The 17,029-nt window shown below is 41.9% G+C and overlaps 1 protein-coding gene across 6 annotated transcripts in view; it reads right to left on the reverse strand.

The window, feature by feature from the left end:
• Positions 1 to 17,029, reverse strand: part of P4HA2 (prolyl 4-hydroxylase subunit alpha 2) — a 125,838-nt gene that overhangs the window by 45,019 nt on the left and 63,790 nt on the right. For all 6 annotated transcript variants that reach the window (XM_075344534.1, XM_075344535.1, XM_075344530.1 and 3 more), the window contains 2 exons: positions 3,961 to 4,031; positions 1,537 to 1,636 (listed from right to left, as the gene is read on the reverse strand). In XM_075344534.1, the coding sequence (XP_075200649.1) occupies positions 1,537 to 1,636; positions 3,961 to 4,031 (171 nt within the window). The remainder of the gene's footprint in view (positions 1 to 1,536; positions 1,637 to 3,960; positions 4,032 to 17,029) is intronic.

Genomic DNA, 17,029 nt, shown 5'->3' on the forward strand with positions numbered 1-17,029 from the left:
TTGTTCTAAGCTAAACATATCTAACTTTTTCAACCTCTCAACATATGTGAGGCCTTCCATTCCTTGTAATAGTCTAGTAAGCCGCCTTTGAACTGACTCTAACTTCTGAATGTCTTTTTTAAAATGTGGAGCCCAAAACTGGATACCATATGTGGCCTTACAAGTGATTTATAGGGGGGTAACAATACATTGGGATCCCGGGATCTAATCTCTCTTTTTATACACACTAAAATCTTGCTTGCTTTTGCAGCTGCTGCTTGACATTGAGTGCTGCTGCTCAGCTAATTTGTAATGAGAGTACCCAAGTCTTTCTCCTGTTCTGTAGTCCCGAGTTACTTCCATTTAATGTATACGCAGTTATAGGATTACTCCGTCCTAGGTGCATTACTTTACATTTATCAACATTAAATCTCATTTGCCAAGTATCTGCCCAGTTGTACTTTTGAATAACACCATTAATTCTGCCCTATAATATACTGAAAAACAGGAAAAATAAAAATCGGGGTGAAACTGCAAAAAAAAAAAAAAGTGCAATTCCATAATTGTTTTCTTTATTTACCATGTTCACTATATAGTAAATCTGATGTGTGTCAATGTGATGTCTCAAATTGGTACAAGTTCGTAGATATCAAACATGTATACTTTTATCTTCATCTAAGTGGTAAAAAAAAATAAAATCAGAAGTTTGCTACAAAAATAAAAAAAATAAAATTGTGGTTTTTGTCGCCATTTTCAGATTTGCATCTTTGGCGCTGCTTCTGTTATTGTGTACATGGTGCAGTTGTGTGGTCACATCAACAATGTTGAAGCCAATAACTTGGTTCATTGGTATATGCAGTCTTCCACTGAGCCAAGTGACAAGCGGAATGCTGTTGACATAGGTCAATAATGCATCCTGTACATAATCACATGAGCAGTAGTACAGATGCAGAGTTGGACCAGGGGAGGGCGAGTTTTAGCTGATTAATATTATTTTTAAAAGGGCCATAATAAATAATCTACAATAAATATGTTGAAAAAAAATATTTTAATTTAAAGGGAATCTCAGCAGACTTTTGATATGTAATCTGAAAGCAGCATGTTGTAGCAGCTGAGAACGTGATTGCAGTGATGTGTCAATTATTGCTCAGTTTGTTGCGGTTTCAAAAAAGGCAATGCTATCAGGAGATTAGAAAACAAGGTAGGTGTCTTGAGCCATGTAGTCCTCTTGCTTTGTAACCAGGCCCCCCATCACTGATTAGCATCTTTCTGTCATTTATACATTGTGGTGTAGACAAAGCTATACATGACGCATTCTGTTAGATCTGCAGTTGTGAAAACTATGATTGTATAAAAATGACAGCAAACAGCTCAGTAAGTGACACATCGCCGGAATCAGGGTCTCTGGCTCTATATCATGCTGTTCTCCGATTACATCACAAAACCCTGCTAACAGATTCCCTAAAATAATTCTAAATGCAATGATGGATGTTGGTTACGTATGCAAAGAAAATATATAAAATGTCCTCTAAAATGATTGTTTCCACTGAATTTTACCTGCAGCAGCTCAGCTGTGTCAGCGGTTAGGCCTGTAATGGTTTGCATGCGGTGATTCACCCGAGCAACGACAGGATCATCGTATTCTTCCAACCAGGCACTAGATATAAACAAGTGTTACACTTCTGCATGAAATCCATCCATGTACATCTAATAGCCAGGTATTCGTGGTTTCCAGAAAGAAAACTTGTCTAACCCAAGGATGGCACAACTCATGAGTAAATGCTGCACCTAGACTGCAAATGCCACCTGCCTCCAGAACTGGGCAGAAATGTAAAGAACATATTCAAATACATTACAGGAAAGGGGTATTCTCATGTCATACATTTGAGGCATATCCACTATGAAGTCCCATAAGTGGGACCCAGGTTATGTCCTGTCCTGTGGATAGACCGTAGATGTACAAAATGGGAATACTTCAAGTAGCAGGAAACCAGTTCTCACTTGGACACCAAGACGTGTGTGGCTGCTGTGTTTAACGCATAAAGGATGCTGTAAACTGTGGTACGGTAACAAACCATCATTTTAATAGAACTAGAAGAGGCAATCAATTTCTGAATATCAAAATTAAGAGTAAAAAATCTAGTAAATTGTATGGGATGGGAAACAAAGTATACTGGAAAATCAGAACGGTTCTATAATGCAAATCACAAATATATGCAAGACTGAGCACCTCAGACATATCTTACAGATAATACAGGGTGGATTTATTGGGAGCCTAAAAAAAGGATCTGGAAAATCAGCAGTTTAGGCTACTTTCACACATCCGGTTTGAGCCATCCGGCTGTGAAAACTATGCAACGGATGCGGCGAAAACACCGCATCCTTTGCATACGTTTTTACATGCGGCCGGTCCGTTTTTTTCCGGTTGCGGCACGCTACTGAACATGTGCAGTGAAAGAAACCGCATGTGGCGGCCGGATACGTTTTTTTCCGCATCGCGCCGCATCCGGCGTCCATAGGCATGCATTGAAAAATGCGCCGCAGTGGCCGGATGCGGCGCAGTGCACTTTTTTTGCCGGAGCAAAAAACGTTGCAGGCAACGTTCCATCCGGCCGCGGCATCTGCTAAATCTGCCGCATGAGGCAAAAACCGGACCGAACGCAAGCCCATGCGGCACAATACGCCACTAATGTAAGTCTATGCAAAAAACAACACAACCAGCAGCAAAAAAAAACGGTTGCGGTTTTTCTGCAGAGCGCCGTATTGTGCCGCAGAGCAAAAACCGGATGTGTGAAAGTAGCCTTATAGGACACATCTACTTTAAGAAATATTTTTTTTCTTTGTCAAGACAGATATATGCCACATGTACGCACTTAATGGTTAACAGATCTCTAAAGATGAGCAGCCACACACTGAAAGGCCAGCCACCGGGAGGAAATTATGTTTATTCCTCCAGGAAATGGAGATGTTCATGGACTTCTATGGGACAGTGTTGTAGCCATGCTGTGCCACCTCTATAATTATCTATTTATTATATAGCGCTATTAATTCCACAGCTCTTTACATACATTGGCAACACTGTCCCTATTGGGACTCAATCTAAATTTGCTATTAGTATGTCTTTAGAGTGGGGGAGGAAACCCACGCAAACACGGGGAGAACATACAAACTCCTTGCAGATGGTGTCTTTGGTGGGATTTTACAACACACACACACACACACACACACACACACACACACACACACACACACTATACACTACTCACAAAAAGTTGGGGATATTTGGCTTTCAGGTGAAAAAAAATTGAAAAAGTTCACGCTAAAGTGATTTTTCTCATGAAAGTAGGTAATTTAAGTAGAAGCATGCAATGGTGATTTCCTCATCTCAACAATTTATTGAAACAAAAGCCAACAACAGTGGTGGGTACGCCCCTAAAAAATGTCAATGTCTCAATAACTTGTCAGGTGGCCTTGAGCATCAATTGCAGGTTGATAATGACGTCTCGTGCTGCTCACAAGTGGCGTTATTGTTTGCTACTGACTGCTGAAGCACTGTCCTTAGTTAATTGAGTCTCTGGGGTAGAGTTACAAGCCTCTACACTGCAACTCAGCTGATCCCATAGGTTTTCTATAGGATTCTGGTCTGGAGAAAGTGCAAGCTACTACATTGGCAGGGAGACTGGAAACAGGAGAGCGAGTACAGGGTACACATATGGGTCATGTAGCATTCTATAGACCTTCATTGGGTACCATAATCTACATATACAGTGGACAGAATTGTTTTTGTTTGGTTTGACCTAGCCGCAGTTTAGCATTAGATAAAAATGTATTAAATAAAAGGCAATACAGAGAGAGCACAACACAAACAATGAATAGCTCCTATTTGTCAGTGTTCATTTTATTGTGAAAGATACAGTGCATCTTGCCAGTTCTACAGTTGGATTTCATCTAGCGTTCAGAACAAAATCCTTTATTTCTCACCTTTTAGATACCCTATAATTTGCAGTGGTTAAAACTCCAGTTTTAGGGTCCCGAACTGTAGCTCTGGCCAGCTGAAAAATAAAAAGCAAAAAACAAAGCAATAAGCTAATAAATAAAACATCAGGCATATTATAGTGAGCTAAATGTATTGATCTGTTCACAGCCTTGTCAAGGATTTGGAATCATACATGGCCAAGAGACAGTGCAATGATGAAAGTCTATAAGACCCTAATGCAGTAGCTGAAAATGTAGAAGGCTAAGTACTGTAACCCAGTGACATATACATCTGTTTCAAAAGATATATTTAACAAAAGTATTGTGCAAAAGTTATATAAAGGGTGCAAAAACAAAGCTACCATGTAAGAATGTTTTAAAAAATAGAAGTGTTAATAGTTTATTTTTTATCAATGAACAAAATGTAAAGTGAATTAACAAATCAGAATCTACAGTAAGTCAATATTTTTGGTGTGGCCATCCTCTGCCTCACAGAATCAATTCTACGTACACTCGCCAGGGGGAGCGTTTCAAACATCTGAGAACTAACCACCAAGCTGAGAATTTCACAAATATCTTCCTGTAATCCCAGACAGACTAAAGCTGGTGTCACACATAACGACGACGACAACGACGTCGCTGCAACGTCACCATATTCGGTGACGTTGCAGCGACGTCGCTGTGTGTGACACATAACAACGATCAGACCCCTGCTGCGAAATCGTTGCTCGCTCCTGAATGCTCGAAGTCATTTTTTGATCGCTGCTATCCCGCTGCGCCATGCTGATAAGCTGATAATCCTTGTGTTTGACACCGCAGCAGCGACGCTACGCTACGTCTGAAACCACACAACGACCGTCGACGTCGCTATGATCGCTGCTCCGTCGCTGCTTTTTCTAACATGTTTGACAGCTTACTAACGATCATCTATGGTCGCTGCTACGTCACAGAATATGGTGACGTTGCAGCGACGTCGTTGTCGTCGTCGTTATGTGTGACACTAGCTTTAGAGAGGAGATCAGGGCTCTGTGCTAGATCACTTCCATACTCCTTGTTCTTCTTTAATGGACATTGGCTGTATGTTTGGCGTCATTGTCCTGTTGCAGAATACATTTGGAGCCAATTTAGACTCCTCTTTGACAATATTATATGATGGAAAAATATCCGCATGTATTTCCCAGTATTGAGGACACCATTAACTTTGACCAAATTCCCAATTCAATTTACTGAGTACAACACTGTTGCTTGCAGACACTCATTGTACTGCTCTCCTGCCCGTCGGCAACAAACTGCCTTCTGTGAATATATTTAATGTGGTTTATATTTTTCATTATTTTGACTCATCAGTCCAGAACACTTGCTGCCATTTTTCTGCACCCCAGGTCCTAAGTTTTCATGCAAAATTGAATCGCTTGGCTTTGTTTCCATGTCGAAGCTAAGGTTTTTGACCACTATTCTTCCATGTTAACCACTTCTGGCCAGACTCTGAACAGTACACTGGTTGTTGCCAGCTAAGAGCGGATACCTGCTTTCCAAGGGAAGAAAGCATGATGTGCCTTTCATCTTCTGCATTAAGTTGCCTTAACCATACGCCTACTGTCCCCAATGTTGCCTATTTCTTGGTGACCTCAATGCGGAGATACATAGGCAGCAACTAATCCATCAAGCAATACCCATCAGGGAGGAGTCTGATTGGCTCAAAATGTATTCTATGTATTCTGCAGCAGGACAACGACTTCAAACCTATACACAATGCCATGTAGCACTATCTTCAGTGTAAAGAAGAACAAGGAATCCTGAAGGTGATTATGTGGTTTCCACAGAGCCCTGAAGTCTGTCTGTCAAGTCTGTCTGAAATTACATGAAAAGACCAAGATTTGCAAAACGCTATATTCCCAGAAGATCTGTGGTTTGTTATCCAAGATATTTAGAAAAACTTCCCTGCAGAGTGTACCTAGAAGAATTGATGCGGTGATGCAGTTTTGAAAGCAAAAAGGGTGATCACACCAAATATCGATTGAATTTACTTTTCTCATTTGTTCATTTGCTTTGCATTTTGTTAGTTGATAAACCATTGTTCTAGTATTCTAAAAGCATTCTTACTTTGCATTATGTTTTGCAAAAACGTTTGTACAATATTGTCCAATTATCTTTCTCTTGCTAGGCAGAATATAAAAATAATTTTGGCAATAAACTTTAGGACTTTTATGCCAGTTTAACTTGACAGTAGATCATATGGCGGAAAAAAAAAAAAAAAAAGTCTTGTGGTATAGTAGTTCGATACTGTGATAAGCCCACTGAAAAGTACCCGGTGGTCAGACTTCAGCTGGGGATTCACTGGAAATATGTCCTCATCTCTCTCAGATAGAACGGTGAGGGTATTTTCCCACTGTTGAGATTTTCCGTTGATTTGTGCATTATAGAAGCAGCATTGTGAATGACAGTTTCAATCTAGGGCAGGTCACTTTACTGTGGATTTCCCCTGTTTTCCATGCAAAGGCTGAAAGGTCACCCAAACTGCACCTTTTTACATTACAAAATCCACAGCGGATTTACTATTGCAAATTTTTCAGAAATAAATCAAGAAAGATCCTGTGAATATGTGAATATGGACACTGAGAATTTGTCATAACTGGTAGTAAGCACTAAACCTTTTCGAAGGACTTTGGTAGATAAAAAGCAGACGCTTAGCAGAAAAGGATTACGATAGTGTTCCTTTATGGCAGATCTACACAAAGAAAAAGGATAAAGTGCTCTGTGGCTGCACGAAGCCCAGCATGAATCAAACTTTCCTTCTCTAAGTGGAGAATCAAATGCCTACTCGGAATCTTGGACCTTTTAACCCATTATATTCTATTTTGCGGCTTATGAGAGATTTGTGAATAATGAAAAAGCAGAAATGGAAAAATTTAAATTTTAATTTGACTTTTAATTTCAACTTATTGTACTAGGGTCGATTTATCATGCATTTAATGTGTCCCAGATGCATGATGGTTTACTTCCCAATGGATTATGTAGGGTTAACCCCTTCGAAACCACCACCACCACCACCACCACTTAAAACTGACCTGAAATGTAAGTAAATAGCATCACCCCCTTCCCATACAGGTAAAAATGCAACTGTGACAGCTGTAAATGATTGTAGACAACCTGCAGTATCAGGCATAATCAGTGTTGGCACAAACCATGGCTTTTTAGCCCCTCAGATGCAGCTGTCAATAGTGATTAAAGCATCTAGATGGTTAACAGAGTGTAGGGACGGCTCCTCTAACCCCATTCACATCCTGAGATCATGATTGTGAAGAAAATTCAGAGCCAAAACACAGTTTTAGTGCCTGTCGCCTATAGAGAACTGTTTAGAAATTATTAACACCTAGGAGGTAAAAAAAAAAGAACATTTTTCTTTACTGTCATGCAGCTTTGCATTGATTCCAGAAAAGCAGGTGAAGAGTAAAGGGCACTTTACACACAGCGACATCGCTAGCAATGTCACTGGTGAAAGCACCCGCCCCGTCTGTTGTGCGTCACGGGCAAAATCGCTGCCCGTGGCGCACAACATCGCTAACAGCCGTCACACATACTAACCTACCTTGCGACGTCGCTGTTGCTGGCGAACCGCCTCCTTTCTAAAGGGGCAGTCCATGCGGCGTCACTCAGCGGCAGCCCAATAGAAGCGGAGGGGCGGAGATGAGCGGGCCGTAACATCCCGTCCACCTCCTTCCTTCTTCATTGCCGGCGGCCGCAGGGGCGGTGATGTTACTCGTTCCTGCGGTGTCACACATAGCGATGTGCCGCAGGAACAACGAACAACATCGTACTTGCAGCAGCAACAATATTTGAGATTAGAATGACGTGTCATCTTCTAATATATAGGTCTCCCAAAGTCACTTCAAAACTGAATAATTTCATACAAAATAAGTTTTGTACATTTTCTTGAAAAAAAAAAAAATAAAAAAAAAGTACTGTAACAATTTTAAAAGCTTTTTCAAAATTTCCAGCAAATCCAAGTGGAGAAAAAAAAAAATCATAAAAAAATTCAAAATTTCATTTGTTAATTTGATTAAAAAAAACACTACATTTGTATGGCTGATAAACTAACATGGTGTCCCAGACTACACCTTTCAGCAATATGCTACGCCTTCATCATAGTCTGTAAACACTGACCATGATGAAGGCGTAGTCTGGGATACTAAGTTAGTTTTTTTTTTTGTCCACTTGGATTTGCTGGAAATTTTGAAACTGCTTAACTATTTGCTTCTGGAAGGGCATCCACCCTGCTCAGTGCGGCTCCATAGGACAGACACTACATGAGGGATCTCTACTACCGGGTAAGCTGGCCTTTTTCTTTTTCTAATTTTAAAGCTTCTAACAGCCCAACAAAATGAAAGGACATTTTACAGAAAGGGCTGATGTAGGGAAATGTTTATTTGTGTGACGTGACTATCTGGATTAAAAGAGATAACTGTTCAAAGTTTGAAAATTGATAGTTTAAATTTTGTGTGTGAAATATCTGATATTTTTATAAACAAAATATATTGACAAATTTGCCAATCTCAAAATCACTAGGATAGGATGGAACATTTTAGTGTTAGTGTTATTGCCACAAAATATCAGATTTCAAAAATTAGGCTTGTCACTAAAGGGTTAAACAAAAATCCCCATTCCAACATATCACTCGATCTGCTACCACTAATAGTGGCTTCCCCATTACCGCAAAGTGTCCTCCGATGTATATCGTCCCAAAAACAGACATATAAGCCAATCCCTGACCATAACGAGCTACGCAGACAAGTTGTTAGCACAATAATGAATATGCGAGTTCGGTCTTTTGCCTTCAGTCTGGCACTCTTATTTAATTCTACAATATTTGTTGCCAAATCACTTGGAGTGGATTATTTGAGTAGTGTGGAATTGGTTCAGTTGTCTTGGTGAATAAACATATACTGGGGATATTTGGCAATATCAGAATTTTCGACTCCAAAAAAGGCAGATGTGGACAAGAAATACTGCTCTGCCCTTTATTATGCAGAACTCGGCCCCATCCCCACAGAGTATTACAGATTTAGTTGGCCCCATACGATCACTGGGTTCAGACAGCTGGTCAGACTAGCATTGTATTAGCTGAACAGATTACAGTGTTATTATCGTCACCTATGTGAAGTATCATCTTCTAAAGGCCATGTCTGACTAAGCGACATCACTAGCAACATCGCTTCTGAGTCACGGTTTTTGTGATGCAACAGCGATCTTGCTAGCGATGTCGCTGTGTGTGATATCCAGCAACGACCTGGCCCCTGCTGTGAGGTCGCCGGTCGTTGCTGAATGTCCTGGACCATTTTTTGGTCGTTGCTCTCCCGCTGTGAAGCACACATCGCTGTGTGTGACAGCGAGAGAGCAACGATCTGAATGTGCAGGGAGCTTCTGCGGACGCTGGTAACCAAGGAACACATCGGGTAACCAAGCAAAGGCTTTGCTTGGTTACCCAATATTTACCTTCGTTACCAGCGTCCGCAGCTTCTTGAAGCCGGCTCCCTGCTCACGTAACCGAAGGACAGGAAACCACTGAAGCATATAGAGAGGCTCCACTTTTTAAAACAGCAGAAGGGGAAAAATGGGCTCAGTACCAGTATCCAATTGGTAAAATAAAAAAATATTTAATTCAATATGTTTAAAAAAAAATATATGAAAAGGGTAGGGACAATTAGACCTGTCATAGTTAGTGTCCAAAATCACTAGACCCCATATTGGAAATACAGAAAAACAGGAGAAAGCAGGGGTTTCTAGTGAGGATACCGATTAATCCAAAATAATGCACAATAGAACAACCTCTTGCAAATAATCCAATGAAATTTTATTAGTACAAAATTACAAGCATAAGAGGAAAAAGTTCATTTCATAAAAATGTATATATAATAGACAGTCAGGCTAAAGTCAGGAAAATACCAGGAACCAGAAATATCGGGTAGTACACATTGGGGATAAACAGCTATATGAAAATATCAGCAAGGCACATATATATAGAGAGATGTTATAATGGCCATAGAAAAAAACAACAATGTCCGAGTGTGTCAGACAGTGAGGAGTTAAACTAGATCCACCTACAGGTGAATAATGATGTTGAGGCTAAGGCTGGGTTCACACATAGCGACAACGACGTTGCGGTTACGTCACCATTTTCTGTGACGTAGCAGCGACCTTGTAAGTCGCTGTTATGATCGCTGCTTAGCTGTCAAACACAGCGACACAGCAGCGATCATAACGTCGCTACATGTGCAGAGAGCAGGAGCCGCCACTGGCAGCGAGAGCGGCGGAGGCTGGTAATGAAGGTAAATATCGGGTAACCAGGGAAAGGGCTTCCCTTGGTTACCCGATGTTTATCTTGGTTACAGCTTACCGCAGCTGCCAGATGCCGGCTCCTGCTCCCTGCTCGTTTCATTTCGTCGCTCTCTCGCTGTCACACACAGCGATGTGTGCGTCACAGCGGGAGAGTGCCTTTGAAGAAAACGAACCAGGGCTGTGTGTAACGAGCAGCAATCTCACAGCAGGGGCCAGATCGCTGCTCAGTGTCACACACAGCGAGATCGCTAATGAGGTCACTGTTGCGTCACCAAAACCGTGACGTAGCAGTGATTTCGGTAGCGATCTCGCTATGTGTGAAGCACCCCTAATGCCAGAACAAAGCTGTAAGCCCGAAGGGCGAATCTAGTTTGGCTAAACAATAAAGAGAAGAAATGCAAAGCAGACCCGCTGATAGTGAGCATACATAATGAGCGATGTGCTAAGTTTCACAATCAACAACTAAAGGGTACTTTACATGCTGCGACATTGCTAGTGATCTCGTTAGCGATGTGAAATTCTAGATCGCAAGTGCGATCTTTTGAGATCGCACATAGGTCATTTTACGCATGTGCGACCTCAAAAGATCGCACTTGCGATCTAGAATTTCACATCGCTAACGAGATCGCTAGCGATGTTGCAGCGTGTAAAGTACCCTTAAGCTGGGTTCACACTAAGCGACAGCGACGTCGCTGTTACGTCACCATTTTCTGTGACGTAACAGCGACCTTGTAAGTCGCTGTTATGATCGCTGCTTAGCTGTCAAACACAGCGACGCAGCAGCGATCATAACGTCGCTGTGCTACATGTGCAGAGAGCAGGGAGCCGTGCACACTGCTTAGCGCTGGCTCCTTGCTCTCCTAGGTACAGTACACATCGGGTTAATTAACCCGATGTGTACTGCAGCTACATGTGCACAGAGCAGGAGCCGGCACTGGCAGCGTGAGAGCAGCGGAGGCTGGTAACGAAGGTAAATATCGGGTAACCAGGGAAAGGTCTTCCCTTGGTTACCCAATGTTTACCTTGGTTACAGCTTACCGCAGCTGCCAGACGCCGGCTCCTGCTCCCTGCTCGCTTCATTTCGTCGCTCTCTCGCTGTCACACACAGCGATGTGTGTGTCACAGCGGGAGAGTGACGACTAAAAAAATGAAGCTGGACATTCAGCAATGACCGGCGACCTCACAGCAGGGGCCAGGTCATTGCTGGATGTCACACACAGCGACAGCAACGGGACGTCGCTGCAACGTCACAGAAAATGGTGACGTAGCAGCGACGTCGTTGTCGCTGTGTGTGACACCAGCTTTAATACATGTAATTCCACAGGGCAGATTACCAGAGCCCCAAGGGGTGAATCTAGTTTAACTATACAATAGAGATAAGAAATGCAAAGCAGACCTGCTGATAGTGAGTATACATAGTGAGCGATGCTTTATTTTGTACTAATGAAATTTCATTGGATTATTTGCAAGAGGGTTGTTCTATTGTGCAATATTTTGGATTAATCGGTATCCTCTCTAGTAGAAACCCCTGCTTTCTCCTGTTTTTATGTTTAAAAAAATAGTAGGGATAAGAATCCATGACATATAGAAAATGGGCATGAAACTTGATGCGTTTCAGACTTTACATATTAAAAACAAAAGAGTCCTTAATCATGTTTGTTTCTAATAAGTATAGGCCAAAAAGCGTCAAGTTTCATGCCCATTTTCTGTATGTCATGGATACTTATCGGTACTATTTTTTAAACATGTTGAATTAAAGATGTTTTTATTTTACTAATTGGATACTGGTGCTGAGCCCATTTTTCCCCTTCTGCTGTTCTCTATATCGGACTGGCCTGTCTGAGGGACCGCGTGCACCCCACAAGTCCTGGAATACACAGATCAGGTGAGCTGAAAAACCTCTTTTTCCCTCCACCTTTTAAAAGCTGTAGGTTTCCTGCGCTTTGGGGTGGGTGGACCCTCTCATGGGTGCTGTCATGGAGAAGGGTAAATGACTGGCGTACATTTCTGTTGCAATTTATGCCCCCTTAATGGTGTAGAAATAGCAGGGCAAATCTAGTATGTGCGTGCCAAAGTAAAAAAAACTTATTAGATAAAAGATAAAAAGCACACTAACAAACAAATAAGCCTGTAATGAAACAGGCAATGTCCCAGAGAGAATTCATATAGGAGAGATGACCAGGGGAAAACAAAAAACCCCAGCTTCAGTTATCAATAAATGCACTGTTATTATGCGGTCATAAGCCTACCAAAGGAATTCAGGGACAAATGTAGCTTAATTCAAAGCACTCAACAGAAAAGAAAGAAAAAAAAGGCATGTTTCTGAGTGTACCCTAAACAACCTATCCCACTGTAAGCCTATTTCCTGGATTAAACAGACTGTAGGCTGGATCAATGTATGAGTGAGTGGGAAAATGCCTCTATAAAGACTTATAATGCCAAATAAACAGCTATACATAAAAGAAATCCTATGGTTAAATAAATACTTAAATTGTGCATCTCAGATATAGGCAGGGGGGAGGGGGGGGGGTGACAGTCGTATCTTTATCACAACCAAATCCCCAAAATCCCCTAGAAGCTTACGACAGGTGACCATAATCATAGAAATGATATGCACAATAAGCGTAAAGAGAAAGGTAACCATAAAGCAGAGGGGGGGGCTCAAATTACCACCACACCATACCCACCTTAGGCTATGTGCACACAGTGCATTTTTCGCAGCATTTTTCTGCGCATTTTTCGGGTGAGTTTTTGGCCTCAAAACTGCATGACTTTGCTTCCCCAGCAAAGTCTATGAGTTTTCATTTTTGCTGTCCGCGCACAACTTTTTTTTAAGCTGCGTTTTTGAGCTTAAAAAACAAAATGGACATGTCAATTCGTTCCTGCGTTTTCCCCCCATGCAATGCATTGAAAAAACGCAGAAAAACGCAGAGATCAAAAACGCAGCAAAACGCAGCCAAAAACACACCAAATCGCGGTAAAAACACATGCGTTTTTTTTGCCGCGGGTGCGTTTTTAGCGGCCAAAACCGCACAAAAACGCAGCGTCAAAAAAACACAGCGTGTGCATATAGCCTTAGTGGCAACCCTCTGACCTCAGTCATCAGAGCTCCTGGACCTCCAGAAGCGTTTCGTTACACTCATCAGGGGAGAGACAGTGGCCAGTAGAGCAGTTAAATCTATTGTTTCATTACAGGCTCATTTGTTTGTCAGTGTGCTTTTTATCTTTTAATTATCTAATAAAAAGTTATATTTTACTTAGTTCTTTGGCACACAGATACTAGATTTGCTCTATTTCTATCCAAAAATTGTGGGTAATTTTATACCCTTTAATGGTGTGAATGACATTTTGTCAGGGTTCATCCATACCCTATTTGGTGAGCTATACTTACTTTTTGAAAAGTAGGCACAGCTGGCCAGCAATGTCAAAAAAACACCAAAAGTCGCAATACTTTTGCACAACTATGAGATGCAAACATTTTTTGCAACATTTCAAACTGGTATAAAACTGTTTGAAGAATTATTTGGTGATTTTTCCAGCCCTGGAGAACCCTTGACATCAACCTAGCCAAACGGTTATTCTGAAGAATTAAAAACCTATCTATAGAACCATATGAACGCCTTCTAAAAGAAGTGTAGGGAAATGGGAGTGTGAGAGAGGGCTACTACCACAGTCATTAGCACTGTGTGTATTCCACACTTCAGCTGACGTGGAACGATTCTAGTGCCTTGTGATGAACTTTTAGACGCCAGAACATTTCTGCCAAATAAAATATGAAATTCAGTTTGGGTTAAGTTAGATCAGTGTCTCTGCCATTTTATTTTTATTCTTTCCATATTATGAGTCTTTCTTCCATCTACTTTTTTTGGCTTTTAATTTCCTTAATCTGTAAATGAAAGGCTTGTGCTTTCCACATACACGAGGAAAAGTTGCCTCTGAAAACAGACAAGGAAACTGGATTTGTCTGATTTGTCTCTTCAGTCTCTATACTATACATTTCATTCAAAAAGTTACTCTATACTAGAACAACAAGATTTAACAGACAAATATGTTCAAAAATATAAAATTGATGAATGACTCTTTAAATACATTACTTATCTTGAATTGCTCTGGTCTTGCATGGACATTTTGCAGTAGATTTGTTGCGATCACATGTGAAACACTTATAACATTCAGATTTAAATAAAAATCTGCTATATGCTATGAATTTCCAATCACTGTCCTTGTACTGAAATTTACTGTGTATTTTTGGTGGGGAATCCATCACAGAGCCATATGTCATAAATAACTTATTTGTCTATTAGTGATGAGGGAATATATTCAGCACTATTTGTTACTTGCAAGAATATTAAAAAGGTATTCGTGACATTCGCTACTCGTCGAGTATGTTGCTCTTCGCCTCTTGCGTTTAAAGTCCCTGCCCACATGTTTGGTGCCCGATTTCCACTACACATGCTGGGGTTGACTGCCAATCACAGAAATGCTGTAGCCATCTTTACCACTGGCATTAATGTGATGGGCGGGTGCAGTATTAAAATAAAAAAATAAAAAAAATAATATATAAATGAGATTTGTGGCTCTCCAACTATTGTGATAACCACCACAAGTAAAGGAGGCAGCTGGGGATGCTATTCTCAGGCTGGGAAGGTCCATGGTTATTGGGCCCTCCTGAGCCTAAAAATAGCCCACACCCACTGCATGATTGGTGTATCCATTAGATGAGCCAATTATGGCGCTTTACCCAGCTCATGCCGATTGCTCGTGTGGTATCAATCGGGGTAACATATAGGGTTCAGGTCAGCTTTGATTGTCAAAAATCACAGCTCTCATCAAGCCTTGGGTTGGTAATGGAGAGGTGTTTATGAGACCCCTCATTACCAACCCTGTAAGTAAAAGGAAAAAAAAAAAAAAAAAAAAAAAAGAAAAAGTCCTCTATTTTAAACAACAAAAAAAACCTCTTTCACCAATTTATTAACCCTAAAACCACCCCAACAGGTCCGACATTATCCACACATCCCACAACGATCCCAGCTCTGCTACCTACAGAAGATGCAGTGATGGAAAACGCAAACAATCACTGCAGCTCCTAGGACACAACACAGCGAGGACCTGACTGAGAAGTGGTGACGTCAGTCAGGTCACCAGCGTTCACAGCTCAGTTTCCATGATAAGTGTGACCACTGGTGAACCTGCTGCCGGATTGCAGGATACGGCGGCAAAGCAGTCCGGCAATAAAGCAGTCAGGTCACCGGAGTGCAAACTCGGGGGCTACCCCGCTGTCCTCAAACTCAGTTGAACCCATTGCCAGACTGTTGTGCAAGTAGTATCCCGCAATAAGAGTTTGACAATCCGGCAGGGGGTTCAACAGAGTTCACCGAGAGCAGCAGGTTACGAAAGCTCCCAGCCACCGGGTCTCGTGGAAGCTGTGAGGCCTGGAAACTTTATAGGAGTCTTCAAAAAGAGCCTTTAAGTGTCCTTGAGTTCCCAGCTGTTGGGACACCTGGAGGCTGTGAACTCTTACTAGCGTTCCTTTAAGGTTTCCGGGCCTCTCCTGCAATCCAACAGTCTGAAAGTCAGTTCACCCAGAGTTCCCACTCGAAGGGGGCTCCCCTGCTTGTCTCAGTGAATACGTTGAACCTCGCTGCCAGTTTGCTGGAGTGTCGAATTGCAGATCACAGCCATACAGAGGTCAGACAACCCTGCAGTGGTTTCAACTGAGTTGACTGAAGGCAGTGGGGAGCCAGATTGCGAACTCCGGTGACCTGATTTCCGCACTGCTGTGCCGCAGTGTCCAGCAATCCGGCAGTGGGTTCACCGGTGGTTATACTTGGTACCATAAGAAAATGGCTGTGAACTCTGGTGACTGGCTGATGTCACCACTTCTCACAGCAGGGTCCCCCGCTGCCCATAGTGAATTCTAGGAGCTGAAGTGATCAATCACGTTTTCCATCACTGCAGCTTCTGGATGTAGCATGAGAGAGTTCGCCGTGGGACGTCATGTGGATTACGTCACACCTGTGGGGGTTGTTGTGAATACGTTTTCCAGTTTGGGGCTCCCTCTTATGGTCAGTGCAGTTGATGTGTGGCATGAAAGCCACACACCTGTGGGAGGACAGGCAATCAGGGTCAGATTGGGCTATTTAACCGAGTAGTTTTCTCTTGTTACTTGCCGGTGGTCAAGGTCTCCTGTGTGTTAAGGACATTCTGTAACTAGCTTTGCTCACTACCAGAACTCCTCTCAGATAAGTGATCTTTGTACCTCTGCTTTTTGTTTTCCACTTTCTTGCTGTTTTTTCTGCTTTGATACTAAGGCTTGATTCCTATTTTGTCTGTGTGGAGTTCTTGATGGAATGGGATCATTCCCTCCTGGGAGTGTCTGTATACTTCGCTCCATGATTCTGCAAGGTATTGTGTTTGTCATGCTTAGTATTAATTCAGTCCCTCATCTGTATTAGTGTTTTTGGATCCCAGTAACATCAGAGTGTTGATACAGTGGGGGAGAGGTTGGGTGACCTCAGGATTTTTCCATATCAGAAGTGCTGGTATATATTAGGGTTTTTACGGCTGCAGACAGTTGCTCTTTCCTATAAAGATAGTTTGGGCCTCACCTTTGCTGAATCTGTGTTTTCTGGCTTTGTATTGTGTTTTTCTACATCACTGTAGCTTTTACATGTGGGGGGCCATCTATCTTTGGGGACTGCTCCAAGGCAGATTAGCTTTCTTATATCTCTGTGAGATT

This window comes from Anomaloglossus baeobatrachus, chromosome 4, assembly GCF_048569485.1.
Source record: "Anomaloglossus baeobatrachus isolate aAnoBae1 chromosome 4, aAnoBae1.hap1, whole genome shotgun sequence".
NCBI lineage: Eukaryota > Metazoa > Chordata > Amphibia > Anura > Aromobatidae > Anomaloglossus > Anomaloglossus baeobatrachus.